General features: G+C 45.5%; 1 protein-coding gene across 1 annotated transcript in view; it reads left to right on the forward strand.

Moving 5' to 3' along the window:
* The first annotated feature begins 1,647 nt into the window (after nucleotides 1-1,647).
* TRPM4 (transient receptor potential cation channel subfamily M member 4) overlaps nucleotides 1,648-16,063 on the forward strand; it is a 32,610-nt gene continuing 18,194 nt past the window's right edge. The window contains exons 1-9 of the mRNA XM_066629279.1: nucleotides 1,648-1,674; nucleotides 1,789-1,856; nucleotides 5,574-5,751; nucleotides 7,796-7,976; nucleotides 10,586-10,752; nucleotides 10,890-11,067; nucleotides 12,448-12,512; nucleotides 14,582-14,764; nucleotides 15,402-15,501. Coding sequence (XP_066485376.1) covers nucleotides 1,648-1,674; nucleotides 1,789-1,856; nucleotides 5,574-5,751; nucleotides 7,796-7,976; nucleotides 10,586-10,752; nucleotides 10,890-11,067; nucleotides 12,448-12,512; nucleotides 14,582-14,764; nucleotides 15,402-15,501 — 1,147 coding nt within the window. The remainder of the gene's footprint in view (nucleotides 1,675-1,788; nucleotides 1,857-5,573; nucleotides 5,752-7,795; nucleotides 7,977-10,585; nucleotides 10,753-10,889; nucleotides 11,068-12,447; nucleotides 12,513-14,581; nucleotides 14,765-15,401; nucleotides 15,502-16,063) is intronic.

Below are 16,063 nucleotides of genomic sequence, written 5' to 3' on the forward strand. Positions count from 1 at the left end.
ACAACTGCAATTTCCCCACCTCTGCTGATTCCCTTGTGCTAATATGTAAATCAAGGGTGTCCAAAGTTTTTGGCAGGAGGGCCACATCAGCTCTCTGACACTGTGTTGGGGGCCAGGAAAAAAAAGAATTAATTCACATTTAAAATTTGAATAAATTTACATAAGTTTACATAAATGAATATATTAAAGATGAACTTATATGAATGAATGAAGGTCTTGCAATAGCTCAAAGCCTATAAAAGGCCTTGCACAAAGCAAGGCTGGCCTTTCCTTTGTTGCCGCTGTTGCATCACAGACGTGAAAGAGCAAGCAGTGGAGGGAGCCCTTATCCCACAGCTCACGCGAGAGGTCAAACAGTCGCCCTCATGCTGAGAGAAGTTGCATTGGGCCAGTGCAGGCTCCAACAAATCTCCGGAGGGCCAGAGGCTCATTGGAGACTGGGGGCTCCCTGAGGGCCGCATTGAGAGGCCTCGAGGGCCGCAAGTGGCCCCTGGGCTGGGGTTTGGGCAGCCCTGATGTAAATTATAAGCCTCCTAGGGAAGTGATAAAATTTTGTTCAGTTTTTTTAATGTGAAACATCCTGAACATTGATGGCATTATGACAACAAATCAATAAATACTTCACATCCTCCAGGTCAGTCCCTCTGCTCCCCAAAACCACTCCAAGAGCTTCCACTTGTTTTGTGCTGCTCTGAGTCACAAGCAAGCTGTATCAGCCTGCTTCTGGAGAATAACAATATTATCTGCCCCAGATCTATTCCAGAACACTTGGAAGTGTATCAGAAGAACAAGAAGAGGACCACAACATCTGTAAGAGGCAGAGCCTCCCGAAATTGACCCTGGGGTGGTATCAGGGGTTGGGCAATAGTTGAAACCCCCCTTCAGGATCAGTGGCAGTGGTAGAGCCCAACGTGACAGCAAGGGGGCACCACAGAGAGCCCAGTGGAGGATTTGGTCCTGGTCCCCCAACAACCTGGCATTGGTTCATTTATTTACTTCCATTCCCCATTTATTGTTAACACAACTCCCCTTATCCAATTATAGCAAATGACAGGAGAGGCAGTTTGTTGGAAGACAGGGAAAATGAGACCTCAAAATGAATTATGAATGCATGTCTAGCCTACATCTGATCCCTAGGCTGCAGACACTATTTCACACAAGCATATTCATCACTTGGGTTCTCATCACTTGAATCACAGTTGAATCTTTGAACTGAACAGGACAGTTTATCACAAATGCAGCGCATTACCATGACCAAAAAACCCATTCATCTCTGGAGGTTTCTATGCAGTATTCTTCAAGAGGGAATATAATGTGCTGTTTGCTTTACAATCCAATATATCCCTGACACTAGGAATGAGAAACAGTAGTTCTTTACTGCATTCACCCTGATGCTATTCCGGCAAGGAGGGTCACCTTCCTCCCAATCTGACGCCAGGTAAACTTCATTCTGTCAGAGGTGTTTATCCAGTCAGGCAAGTTCCTGAGCTGGGTGTGGTGCTGATGTCAGGGGGTTGGACCTCAAAGCCAGCCGGCTCTCCTCTCGCATGATTGCTCACTCAGTCAGTCTCTAGGTGAGACACTGGAGAAAGTGCCTGGAGACTCCAAGTCCCTCCTGGCACTGCCGGTATCCAATTGCTGCGCTATATGGCCAATTCCAATCAGAAGGACCAGGTACTGACTAGGTCCTCAGTCTAGGACAGTTTTGTGAGGAATCAAAGTGTAAAGGCCTGGATTGGGGTGGTGGTGGTGTCTCCAGAGTTTCCCTAACTCCTGGTTTCTCCCCAGGCATGGATCCCCAAACTCTTCAAGAAGAAAATTTGCACAACTTTTATTGAGCAACCCAATGAAGCAGGGTGAGTAATGCCTGCTTTTCCCCCCCTCCTTTTCTCAAGATCCACATATAGGCAAGGATGTGGAAGCCCCTTTGCTGGTTCTGGGACTCCACATCACTTTGCTGCTTCCTTGTTTCCTGCCTTCTGTTGTTGCTGTCCATCTCCTTGGAGGCAATAATAATTAATTGCTGCCTAATAATTAATTTGCCATTTGCCACCACTGAACTCTGCTTAGACCTTCGTGCTCCAATACCCACTGTGATGAAAATTCCTGATTTTCTTCTATTTGTCACCTATTATGGACCTTCTTATTGCCCTAGATGCTTCTGTGATGTCTCAACATCCTGAAGGGGCTGCTAAACCATTCGAAGATAATAGTCATCTGTGCCCCTGTGGCTGCAAGTGTGGACATGGACACATAATGACTGGAGTAGCGTTCTACTTTCTGCCACTTGGGAATGGCACTTCAGTTAGGGCAGATAGAGAGATAAGAGCAACACTCTGTGTATGCTCTTGCAAAGTGGAAAAGCTGTGTTAGAAGCTCCAGTGGCTCTGAAGCCCAGAGCTCAGTATTTGGGTTCCTGAAGCCATGGAAGGGCCCAGTAATATGGAGAATTCCCAATTGCATGAGGCTGATCATTCCCAGGGACCCCTCCCCTTACAGTGGTTGGACTTCAGAAGTGGCGGGGAGGGCTGATGACTGTGGAACACATGCAATTCTGACTAGAAATGAGAGGGAATGAATTAGAATCTAAACAAAAGGGCCTTGAGGGAGAAGAGAGGTACCTAGCAACTGAAAAGGAGGAGAAGGAAAAGTGGCTGGCAGTGGAGGAGGAAAAGGAAGTTAGAATGGCATGAGCCATGGAGATGAAGTGCATCCAGCAAGGGCTGATCTCTGATTGCAGCCAACCCAATCCCGGTAGATGCCAAGAAACTCCCTTTGTTTTGCTGAGGGAATGGTGCTGTCATTTGTGTGGTCCACTTTGAGCAGGCTGCATGGCCTATAGCAGCGGTTCTCAAACTGTGGGTCATGACCCAATTTTTGGAGGGTAATGTAATGCCACCCTAAGCTCTGCTGAGCTTCCAGGTTGCCAAGTTTTCACGTTTCTTAAACACAAAACATCTGGCTCCAGAGCATGCTTTTGTCAGCAAGAACATGACACAACCCAGCCTGTTTCTGGGACTAGTCATGTTCTCGCTGACAAAAACATGCTCCAGTGATGGGCTTTTTGTGTAAAAAAAAAAAAAAAAGTACCGTGGCAACCTGGAAGTTTTGGTGGTGGTGTGATGACATCATCACATAGCTGCCAAAACTTCTGGGTTGCAGAACTCTGCACTGAAGGTGGGTGGCAGGGTTAAAAAAATTGAGAATCACTGGACTATAGCATCCCTATGACTAACTGTGAAACAACTGAGGCCCCTGCTCAATGCAGCTGGGGGGGGGGGGGACATTGCTGCAGATTTGGCCCAAAGGGACAAAAATAACTATGAGCCCTTCAAGAAGTGACCAGGGCCAGGTTGGGACTCCAACCAGGGCACTCACATAAGTGCTTCTGCACCATCAAGGTGAAGCCCACCTTACCCCCAACTAACTTATCAATTGGCCTGAGCTTGAGAGATGTGAGTGATAGTGGCAGAAGCCAGTACCAGGGAAGAGAGACTTTGTCCCTGATTAAAATTGAGCAGTTCATCCAGCTGCTGCCAGAGGAGACCTGGAGGACCCTCTTCAATAAGACTTCCACAACAACAACAACAACGACAACAGTATTTATATACCGCTTTTCAACAAAAAGTTCACAAAGCGGTTTACAGAGAAAATCAAATATCTAATGGCTCCCTGTCCCAAAAGGGCTCACAAACTAAAAAGATGCAACACCAGCAGACAGCCACTAGAAAAGACACTGCTGGGGTGAGGTGGGCCAGTTACTCTCGTCCTGCTAAATAAAAGAGGAGCAGCCACTTGAAAAAGTGCCTCTTAACCAGTTAGCAGAAACTTAACCTTGTCCAGAAGGCAAGACAGTTGGCAGAGCACAACATCAGTGGGCTGGAGAATAAACGGAGCCATAGTGTGGAGCAGCAGTGGTGTAACTATGGGAGTGTGGGGGGTGCAGACCATACCGGGTTGCACCATTAGAGGAGGTGACACAAAAAGCTCTGGAGCTCAGGTCTACCACCCCAGTAGACCTGGCTGGCCAATCAGACTTTTCCTCTGTGAGTCTGGGTCTACCCATTTCCAGGACCCAGATCAATCGTGCTTCCAAAGGCAGAGCCCAGGCCTACCTGGCCATCTGGGACAGCCCAGTCTCTGTCTTTCGCTGTCCATGAGCCGGGTCCATCTGACGAGGGAGTGGGAGATGGCTGACCTGGCAGATCGGGCATGCCCAGAACTCCAAGGAGGGATGTGGTCCACAGGGGTGACACCATGTGTTACTGCACTGGGTGACACCAACACTTGTGACACCACTGTGGAGCAGTTTGCCACTGCAGTGGGAACACCCATCACCAGGCACCTCTGCACCTTTCATACAGGCCCCATCACAATGGGAAATGCCGCCGCTGTAGAAAAGAGGCCCTTTTGGTGTCTCACACACCCACACTGGCTTTGACCAATGCAGGAAGTTGAACTGGGTGGGCTCTTGGCCTGATCCAGTAGTGCTCTTCTTTATGTTCTTAAGTTATATTGCAAATGAAACCAGGGACACACATGTATATGTATAGCACTCCTGTACTCCCACCAAGGATAAATCCCTGAGCTTCTTCAAACAGATGAAAAGAGAAAATATGTGATGAATACATGAAGTCTGGGCTTTCATATGGAGGAGATGAAGGCTTGTATTATTAATTACAAACATTTTGCTGATATGAAGGGTGCAATTTATGGAAATAGGCTGCCAAGGGATATGCAAGTGAAAAAGGTTGGGAACCACCATGAATCAAATCCACCTTTAAGGTGTCTGGCTCTATATACAACATACAACCCATAACACATAACTGAGAGCGTGCAATTCAACTTACAGCAGAGAGATGAGATATTTGCAACCCTTTTTACTCAGAAGTAGACCCACTGCTTTCCATGGGTGTTATTCTTAAGTAATGGTGCACTGAATTGTAGCCTGGGAAGGAGGATCCCATCCTGGTGTTTCAAAAAACAGACCTGCTTTGCAAAGCAGAACCAGGCTGCAGCAGAAGGAAGGAGAATAAAAGGTTAACTTTGGCTGGAATGTCCCAGGAAAATCACTATAACAACTACGGCGGTACCTGCCTGAGCTTTGCTGAGCTGAGCAGAGAAACCAAATTGTTCAGAGTTGAAAGGCTCTGCCCTCTGATTGATTGATAAGATAAGGCAAAGTGATAATTGGAGCTTGATTACTTGGCAAGAGTATCTACCATATTTCCAAGTAAACATGTTTCATACTGGGCTGTTAGTATCTTGACAAGCAGCTAACTGGAGCATAGAGGAATGCGGGGCACTGGCATTTTATGTTTAGACAGCCAAGGCAGGATTAACAAGGCAGGATCTAGTCAGACTTAAAAGCAAAAAAGAGCATTATAACAGACAAAGATGTTAGTTGTTCCATTTAAATGTTCGAAATGAGCCTGACTAAGGGCTGGTTGTGGCCCCAAGATCAGCAGGTGGCCTGGACCCAGAGAAATGGGAAGAAGCTCCTATCCATGGGGCTGTGTGCTTACGGCTACAGCTTTCTTGAGATCTCTTCTCTGTGCTTCCCCATTCTGTAGTGGCCCTTCCCTGTGCCAGTGTGGGAGCCCTCGCAGTAATCACGTTTCTGTAGCCACAGAAGATGCCTTTGGAGCAGCCATCGTCAGCAAATGGGAGTCAGCCCAGCACACAACAGAGAGGCCCACCGACGCCTACGGGGAAGTGGAGTTTCTGGGTGCTGGGCGCAGGCCCAGCAAGGTGAGCTTGTGGACTCCAAGCTAAACTAACCATGGGGATGGGAGGGTATGGTTGAGTTGGTCTAACATACCCTCCAACATTTTACAATAGGGACATGCTTGTAACCACCCTATCCTTATATGGTCCAAGCCCTGGTGGCCTATGACTCCACGGGCTCTGTGCTGTATTGATTTGCTCTGCACAAGCCAGTCTTCCACTGCTCAAACAACCAAGAAGGTTGTTTGTTCTTGAGATTATAGATATGCTAGAAAAAGAGCACAATTGCACTGCAATCTGTTATCAGCAGCTCAATATGAGCCTTCCCAGCAGGTGAAATGACAGACTGTGCGTTCAAAGCTGGCGCCAGGAAACAAATATATTGCAGAGGGGGCACAAAAGCAGCAAAGTGCATTGGCATGCGGGGGTTGTGTGAAATTTTCCGCCAGTGTTAGATTTTTGAAAGAGAAATAACAGTATATTTTACATTAAGGCTGCCATCCAAATCTTATTTTCTCTAAAGTCTCCTGGATTTTGATGAACTTACTTATCAAGATAGTGTGCTTAGGATTGCAGGCTTAGGCAATCCTTATCTCAGAGTTTCTCCCAACGAGGTTAATAGGACTATTTCTGAGTACACATGACTAGGTCTGAGCTTTTAGTTAATGATACAACAATGGGTGACAAGCTATTTGTCATTCAGGCACTTGCCCCTCCAGCATAACCTATATGTGCACTACAAGGCACCATTGTGTTCATATGCGTGCATTACCATGTTTGATAATAATTAGAAACTAAGGTTGCCAAGTGAGAGTTATCCCCAAACTTGTGATTTAGGAGGCAGGGTCTCTGATGGCTCAAGTTGGGGTCTGATGATATCACATTGTTGTTTTCTACTGAGTGAACAAAAGCATTTGGTGCGAGGATGGAGCCCCACAGCAAAGGGGTGGGAAAAGGGAAAAATTTGGGGGGATAATTTCTCCAGTTTTTTCCAGTGAAAAATATTATAGTATGTTTTTTCAGACCTGAAGCACTTCACTTCACTTCAGAAGTGAAGCACTTCTTAAAGCAGTGTTTAAAAATAATACTTTAATAATAAAGTTATTATTATTATTACTGGTACAGCCAGTGGCACTGCTGCAGTATAGGCCCACTGCCACCCCACCGCCTCTTTTAATAATAATAATAATAATAATAATAATAATAATAATAATAATAATAATAATAATAATACATGTACGATATACCGCCTTTCTTGGTCATCAGATTTCTCTTCAGACTTTATTCAAGGCGGTTTACATAGGCAGACTATTTAAATCCCTGTAGGGATTTTTACAATTGAAAGAAGGTTCTATCTTTCAAGAACCACAACATTCAGATGTTTCTTTCTGAACTGGTTTCACATTCTGGCCTCCATCCTCCCACGCTCAGAGCAGATGGAATAACTCGGCTCAGCTTGTCAGCTGCTTCAAGGTCGCACGGTGCCGGTGGCCTCAAACTGGCGACCTGCGGATGTTATCTTCAGGCTGTACCCTCTAGACCAGACCTCCTGCCTCTCTTTTCCCTCTTAATGAGAGGAAGTAGTGCCCGCAATGCACAAAAATTTTGTATGGAAAGCAGCAGGAGGCAATAGAGATGGCCCTCCAACTCTCAAGTGTTGTGCTGAGAATCTGAGATATGAGCTGGAGAGCCTGAGATGAACTCCAAAACATTAGTCTCTGGTTGAAAACCTGAGATCTGGCAAACCAATGAGAGAGAGAGAGAGAGAGAGAGAGAGAGATCTTCCAAGATTTAGCTTCTAGACTGTGTGTGTGAGTGTGAGAACCCTGAAGAACGACAACTTCTCAAGCACCTCACACTGGCAACACATTGACAAGGTATCCCCATACAACACAAATAGGAACCAGATGTTTACCAGGAATAGGTTCCAGAAAACAGCGATTGTCTTTGATAAAGAAGGACAGTTGGTGTATAGGGTCCAATGATAGCATCTTAGGAAGGTGGAACTGTGGCTCATCATCTGACGAACCACCTCTTAACCCTTCCCTCCCTGCTCTCCTTGCATCAGTTCATTCGTCTGTCAGACATTTCGGACCCTTCAGCCGCCTATGCCCTGGTAACGCATCATTGGAAAATCCCACACCCCAACTTGGTGGTGTCGGTGGTGGGGGGTGAAGGCGAGGTGCGCGTGAGAGCCTGGCTGAAGGATGTGCTGCGGAAAGGGCTGGTCAAAGCAGCGCAGAGCACAGGTAAGGCAAAAGCGTCTTCCTTTTTCTTCCTTGTTGTCTGTATTCCAGCCCTTATCGCTTGTATCAGTGGTGTTATAGAACTAATTCTCAGGTGGTCACGCAATGCACTGGTCCTGCTGATTTGGGCACCGTGGCTTACAAACATATACCAATGTGATGGTCTACAACTGGGCCTACCCCACTTTCATCTGTTAATATGTTTTTATTTGTTTTAAATTATGTTTTCAATCTGTTTTAATCTATTGTAAGCTGCCTTCTTCGGGGAGAAAGGCGGGGTAAAAATAAAGTTGTTGTTGTTGTTGTTGTTGTTGTTGTTGTTGTTATTATCTGTCACACGGCAGACTGCAAAATCATGGTGTTATGGCAGGCCAACCATTTCCTCATCTTAAGTGGGTTACGACTTTTGTTATATGAGTTCATGTTTCCTCAGTGGGAGCCAATGGTTGGGCATGTTGGAACAGCAACAGTGTGCAAGCTAGATCTGCACAACATCAGCTGGTGTGGGTTGGGTATATGTATTGTATTCATCCCCACCAGTAAGCAAATAAGTTACCTATTGAGTTCCTCATGTGGGTTGCACTCTCCAGTTTTGATTAGACTTCTCATTAGCTTCTTTTTCCTGTTTTGTTTCTTTCCGCCTGTGTTACAATGGTGGCAGTTCTTTGTTGTAGTAAGGTTTTTTAGCAAACTCCGCTTTGCTGTATGTGGACTGATTGATTCCCTTAGAACGGATAAAAGGGAGATCATTGGAGATTGGTGCTTGAAGAAGGTGACCCCCCCTGCCCCAGTGAAGGAGTATGTGTGTGGTGTGACAGCAGTTTTGGAACAGGGGGAGAGAGAGAGAGAAATGTAAATTAAGCAGGTATTTACCAGGGATACTGTACTTGTGGACTGCCTGCATTGACAGAGGGCTGGATTCAATCTCGTTCACAATGATCTTATGATTAAGATAGTGGTCAGCAATTGGCAGCTTCTTGGCCAAATCTAGTCTGCCAAGAGATGCCCCCTGGGCCCCTAATGACCAGTTTCAGGTGCAAAAGAGGGGGATGAATGAACAACATCTGGGAGAATGGGTATAATTTGATAACAGGCTGGTGTGTGAGGTGGAAACTGGGATCTTAGCCTGGGTATGCCCAGGTATGCCTTTACAAAGCTGCTCTTCAGCAAAACGCGTTGCTGACCAGGGCATGTTGCAGTCAGATTCCATGGTTTTATTTAAAGTGTATTGGGGTTAACTGCAATAGGAACAGGAAGTGAAGCGCATTGCCTGAAGGCAGCAATGGCCTTTCATGTTTCTTTACTTATTAATCTGTGGTTCTATGAGCACTCGGGTTAAAATATTAGCAACATCAAACAAATAAGGAAATAGGGTGGTGGTTGTCTTTTATGATTCATTCAACCCTGCATAGACCTGTTTGACTTATGTATTTATTGGTTTATTTCTTTATTTTTCACATTTTAATACCACCCTTTTTCCAAGGAGCTCAGGGGTAGTGTACATAGTTTCTCCTCTCCTCCTCACAACAACCCTGTGTGGTAAGTGAGGGTAAGAGAGAGAGAAAGTGACTAACCCAAGGTTACCCAGGAAGCTTTATGGCTGAGCAGGGATTTGAACCTGCATTTTCTATATCTAAGTCCAACTCCCAAACTACTACACCAGTTCATTAGTTTTGTCAATAGGTTCTTTCTTCGTTCCCTAGATTGTTAGGGTCTTGTATGAAGGCTTTCAAGGTGGGAGAAGAAGCAGAGATAAGGGAGGCATCAACAAGGGAGAATTATATGGGCCAATTGTTCGTTGTGTTTGTCAAGCATGTAGGTGCATCGATGCGGAGAACATTTAAAACCTCTGTTTGGTACTTGGAGACATTGTGTTTATGTATCTGTGCATGCGCACATGTTGTCAAGCAGGCTGTGGTTTTGTGGTGTATTTTCTACGAGTGGAGTCATGTGTATATTCTTGGAAAGTGTGATTTCTGCAGATGAAAATTGCATGCATGATTGAAGCTATCAGTGCTGTGTGAACCTAAAGGTTTGTGTGCATGTGGGTGAGAGAACGAGTGGTATTTCTGGATCTGTTTGAGAGGGTGTGAACTCACAGAGAGACATGATAGGGCTGGGCCCTCTGTGTTAAGATAACAAGTTTATATGAAGACAGGAGTGCTCTTTGGCCAGTAGGTGTGTCCTCAAGTGAAATTATTGTCCTCATTCTTGTATGACCATTTTTTAACCATGAACTAGTTGCAATATATCTAGCACAAGAGGCAGAAATAGTTGTTTTAAACTCAGAGAATGAGCCCGAGAATTACATTTTTAAAAAATGAGGGAGAAAAAAGTTTTGTTTTACTTTCAGACAAAATAAAATGTACAAATGGTTGGCAGCCTTCAGTCTCAAAAGACTATGGTATAAGCCTACAGCACCCGTTATTCCCAAGCGGTCTCCCATCCAAGTACTAACCAGGCCTGACCTTGCTTAGCTTCCGAGATCAGACAAGATCAGGCATGTGCAGGGTAACAGTTGCCTTAAAATGTACAAATGTTTGTCCATTTAAAAATTTGGTAAAGTGCACCCCCCTTTCCACAATCTCCCCAGCTTTTCCTCTTTTCCACAGGTGCCTGGATTATGACCGGTGGTCTCCAAGCTGGTGTGGGCCGACATGTGGGAGAAGCTGTGAGGGACCACACCACAGCCAGTACTAACCGAAGCACCCATGTGGTGGCGATGGGCATTGCTCCATGGGGCATCGTGCAGCAGAACCGTTGTCTTGTGAACCCCAAGGTATGGGGGGAACTGCTGGCCTTCACAAAAGGGGGCATAGAGAGCATGGAGTGGTCACAGAAGGGTCTATTGGGTGAGACAGACAAGGGGCATTCTAGGCATTCGTTCATTCTCGCCTCATTTCTTTTCTCCTGCAGGGTTCGTTCCCAGCACGTTACCCCTGGATTGTCCCAGACAGCCCTTTCTGCCCTCTAGATGCCAATCACTCTGCCTTCTTCTTAGTGGACGATGGGACATGTGGCAGAGCAGGGGGAGAGGCATCCTTCCGTGCCCGTCTGGAACGCTACATTGCCCAACAGAAAGTGAGAGCTGGCGGTGAGAGACTTCTCCCACACTGTTTATATTTCCAGTGCTTACCATAGTTACTCCAACTCACTCCCTAGTAACGTTACTCTCTGTGAGTTACACCTCCCCATGGCTCCTTCTCTGTCCAGAACTGATGATAAATAACTCTTGCTTCCCACTCCCGCATTTCCCATGGGTCTCAGCCTTATACTGTGGCTCCCAAACCAATTTCCCTGCAGTGAAAGAAAAACAGCACCTTTCCTTGTTTTACTGGTTCTTGCATGCAACAAAATGCTAGGCATGTTTACTCAGAAGTAAATCCCTTTAATGTTAATGGGACTTACACTCTCTTGTAAGTATGGTTAGGCATGAATAACATCAGGGTCAGCTAGGCTGACCTTTGGCCAAGCCTATGAGAGGGCCCACCTTTAGTGGGTACTGGAACCTTTAGTCATGGTGCAGTCATGGTGGGTAGGGGGTGGAGAGGGGGAACCATTGGGGGCCCAGTGAAGGGCTTTGCTTCCGGCCCTTGGGAACCTGGCTTCAGCACTGTTGCAGCCTCAGCTACTCACAGTTTAAAAATCTAGCGTCCTTCCTGCTCATTCATTTTTCCTTGCTTGCGAAAGCCAACATTCCCTGTTGGGTTACAGCCACTTCTATTTCATGCTCCTTTAATACCAGCACTGAGCTGAGAAATTGTGTTCTCTCACTGCAGTCTCGTCTTGATAGAATCACAAAACTGGCATATGTTAGACAAGCCAGATTATGCTAGGCTTGTGGTGATGAAGCTTGGTTTGGCTCTGTAGAAAAGAGCTTGCTTCCCCAGTTCATAAAGGAAAAGGCCTGGTTTTCAGTGATATGGTTAAACCTGGGAGCTGTATCACTTCAAATTGGAGACTGGGGCTCACATGATAAAATGGTTGTGGGAGTGTATATACATATACATTGTGTGTGTGCATTTGTGGACATGTGCTGAAACAGAAATTTACCACTCCAGTGAGACCAGAGTTTGCTGCCTTGTTCATACCAGGTTGCCCCAAACTCCATTGGTTTTCTGCTGCTACAGTTTTACACCCCGATCAACATTCCTCCCAGAATATTTCCTTTCTAGTTCCCAGAAATACTCATCCCTTTGGACCTTATATTATGCTTCTAGTATTTGCTACTGCTAGGACATCTGGGCAAGGCCATAGCTCAGTGCTAGAGCACCTGCTTTGAATAGAGAAGGTTCTGGTTTCAATCCTTAGCATCTCCAGGTAAGGCAAAGAAAGATTCCCATCTGAGATTCTGCAGAGCTGCTATCAGGCAGTGTGACTCCACTGTGGTGGAGGGATCGAGGTTATGATTCAGGCTCAGCTTCCAGTGCCTCTCTTCTCTTGCCTAATGTTCCCCTTCTTACCTCCCTTGTAGGTACTGGGAGTATTGAGATCCCTGTGTTGTTACTGCTCATCAGTGGGGACTCAGCCATGTTCAAGGTAATGGGGTGATATTCTTGAGAAGGGTTCAAGCGAAAGAGAGCTTGAGGGGGCACAGTCATAGAGCAAGGAACAGTGAGGATGAACAGATATGGAGGGAGAGATGATTGTGGGTTTGGAAAATAGGGAAAGGGGTGTCGTGTGTAAAGGTGATCACCCAGAGGTGCTGGAATGATAACAGGGGCCATCAAGGAGTAGAGAAGACAAAAGCATCTGTACTGGAGAGGGTGAAGGTAGAGATAGGGCTCAGGTAGCACCAAGGAGGTATGTGGGGTGAAGCAATTCCCAAATTTTGAATCTGAGGGGGATGGGGGAAGATTGGGGGGAAGGTTTGAGTGGGCAGATTTTAAGGGATAATGAGGGATAGGGAGAGGGGTGTGTGATTCTGGAGGAGGGACTGATCAGGGCAGACCAGGAGGCTACAGGAGGACAGATAATATAATAATAAATATAATACAGTAGAACCTCTTTAAGTTGACCACCCAAGGGACTGGAGGAAATTGGTCAACATAGGGAGGTGGTCAACATATGGGGGGAAAAAAGGCATTTAAATATTATCATGTTTAACTCCCAGGACAACAAACGCAAGGTCAAGTTATTATTTAGATTGGATTTTTAAAAAGTTATACTGCAAATATCCATGAGAATTGATCCTCTTGTGATGCTTACTATTTATATCACCTATATCTATATCAAGAGACCGAGAATAAACTGTCCACAATCAGTGTTTAAAAAAACCCCTGAAAATTCATAAGCTTAAAAAAAATTGTATGAGAGTTAAAAAAAAAAAATACTTGGTTTCATAGCAGACAGGCAGACCAATGCTATCCCTTGCCAGCCCATAGCATGTAGCATGTTACATAGCCCAACAGCTAAAAAAACCAACACTTTTTTACTTAGGCTGCCTGGCCTCCACTGGGTCTCCTCAGATTCACTAAATGCCAGAAGGTGTTTGATAATGGTCCCTCACTAAAAGGTGTTGAGAAAACTCCACAGTCAGGGAATAAGAGGACAGGTCCTCTCATGGATTGGGAACTGGTTGAGGACCCCGAAACAGAGAGTGGGTGTCAATGGGCAATTGACCAAAAAAAGTGGAGGTGGAACGTGGAGTGCCTCAAGGATCTGTCCTGGGACTGGTGCTTTTCAACATCTTCATAAATGACCTGGAAACAGGGATAAACAGGGAGGTGGTCAAGTTTGTGGATGACACTAAACTTTTCTGAGTGGTGAAGACCAGAACGGATTGTGAAGTGCTCCAGAAGGATCTCTCCAAACCGGGAGAATAGGCAGTGAAATAGCAGTTGTGTTTCAATATAAGAGTAAAGTAATGCACTGGTGATGGGACCCAAAGTGAAAGGACAGTGGCTTCACTATGCACAAGCAACCTCATGTCCCTCACAACTTTGTACATATCCAGGTACAATCGGCAGCCAGCGCAGGTCTGTCGGCTATGTGCAGTGTGCCCACCTATAAAAACCCTTTCGTACACACGCTAGCAGGCGTAGGGGAGGGATTGTTGTGTGGCTTCTTGCTTTTCCAAGATGGGACAAACCAGACAAAACACAGGCCCACAGTATCGCGTTCAGTGGGCAACTTACGGAGGGTAAATTAATACTCTGTGCAATGGTCAAAGTGGTCAAGATACAACTTATGGAGGTGGTCAGTATAGAGAGGTTGGTCTCCCGTAGTGTATATGCAGTGTCCATACTGTGAAAATTAGGTCAACTTAAGGAGGTGGTCATTATAGAGAGGTGGTTAACTTTGGAGGTTCTACTGTTTATATAATAATATACAATATAGAGAAACCATTGGCAGAGATGGATATGCATAGAATGAAAGCAGTTGGAGAGGATCAAAAATAGGGGATTTTGAGAGGGAAGGACACTCAAAGGGGGCCTTTATGAGTGATACTTGTGGATGAATATGAAGGCCTGCTGGGAAAGAGCCATTGATGAGTTCAGGGTAGAGAAGTAGCCAGGACCCAACCTAAAGAAGAGTCCTTAGGAGGGGGCAGCTTATTAAGTTCCTCTGCAACTCATCTTCTTACCCTAACTTGTTCGTGTCTCCAGCGTGTTGCTGAGGCAGTACGAGCCTCTATCCCCTGCCTGCTCTTGGCAGGATCTGGGGGGGCTGCTGACTGCTTGGCTGAGCTGCTGGAAGAAACACAAGCTGAAGAGCCCCTGAAGGCACTGGCAATGAAGAAGATGCAGGGGAAATTCCCCGACAATGAACTGGAGGAGTTGGCGGAGGAGGTGGGGATCCTGAATTCTCCTCAGTGTTTACTTCTTCCTCTGTGGGTACCCCAAATCCAAGACCGGCTTTAAACCAACTGCACCTAAGGGCCCCTCCCCCCACTAGGGTAAAAATAAAAAGTGAAATTAATACTTTAACTAATCGTTTCACAGTCACCAAAACAAGTGGTTTTGTCACAACTGCATTTCAAAGCTAATTCACACATTGTGTTTCTTTGCTTGTAGGAATGCATGTCTGCAATTTAATATTAAAATTATAAATTTATATTAAAATTTTACTGTATTATTATATCAGACCCATTAATGCACATGCACATTTTAAGCACATATTTTGACTGCTTTCCATTCAACCACTGAGTTATAAAGTCTATAATAAATTTGATTTTCATCTCTAAGATTCTGCAGACCTTGGGCCCCGCAAAAACTGTTTCCAGTTGGGCTCCCCAGCACCTAAGGCAGATCTTGCCCCGTTTTCTTAGGTTCCTCCTACGCCACATGGGATCCTAAGACTTTCTTTCCATCTCCCAGAAGGTTCAACTTTCAGGGTAGAGGGGGTTTGCCCTTGGAAATCTCTGTCTGGGGAGAAAAAAAAAAATCTAATCTTTTTCTGAGGTCTCTCAATGTTTCTTCTCACCAGGTGGAGCGTATTGGAGCTTTACGGGAGCTTGTGACTGTCTATTCAGATCAAGAGGGCCTGGAGGAGTTTGAAACCGTCCTGCTCAAAGCTCTGGTGAAAGGTAGGTGTCCTAATACAAAGACGGACTTCAGTGATTCCATTTCTTCCCTCCCTCACATTTGTATTTCAAATTCCAACATGTAGGGTTAGATTTTCTTAACTAACCCAAGGCACATAACTTTGACTCTTGATTTTGAAAGTTAGGGCCAAACTAGACATGTTTTTAAAGATGTGTAGATGTATTTGTAAAGACAGCTGAGGTGCCTAATTTGGATCAAGCCCATGGTGTTTAACCCTTTCTGCCTATACTATGGCCCCCATCCAGTTGCTTCCCCCCCCCCCAAGCTGCTTCAGGGGGAAAACATTCAATGTTTATGTAGCTCTGGAGAGTGGATATGGACTGTGGTGCAGGGGCAAAGGGTTAGAAACAACCCTGCATTCTAGGGACCCAGTCCAGATCCTTCACAGCTGCTGTAGCAAGCAAACATACAAGAAAGGACTTAGGAGATGTATTCACACATCTCTGACATCACATCGTATTTTGGCTCCAGCTCTTATCCCATTTCTGCCCCACAAATACTTCCTCCTTATTGGGATCTCCTCATCTCTTTTCAGCATTTCCT

Source organism: Tiliqua scincoides, chromosome 5 (assembly GCF_035046505.1).
Source record: "Tiliqua scincoides isolate rTilSci1 chromosome 5, rTilSci1.hap2, whole genome shotgun sequence".
In the NCBI taxonomy this organism is placed as follows: Eukaryota; Metazoa; Chordata; class Lepidosauria; order Squamata; family Scincidae; genus Tiliqua; species Tiliqua scincoides.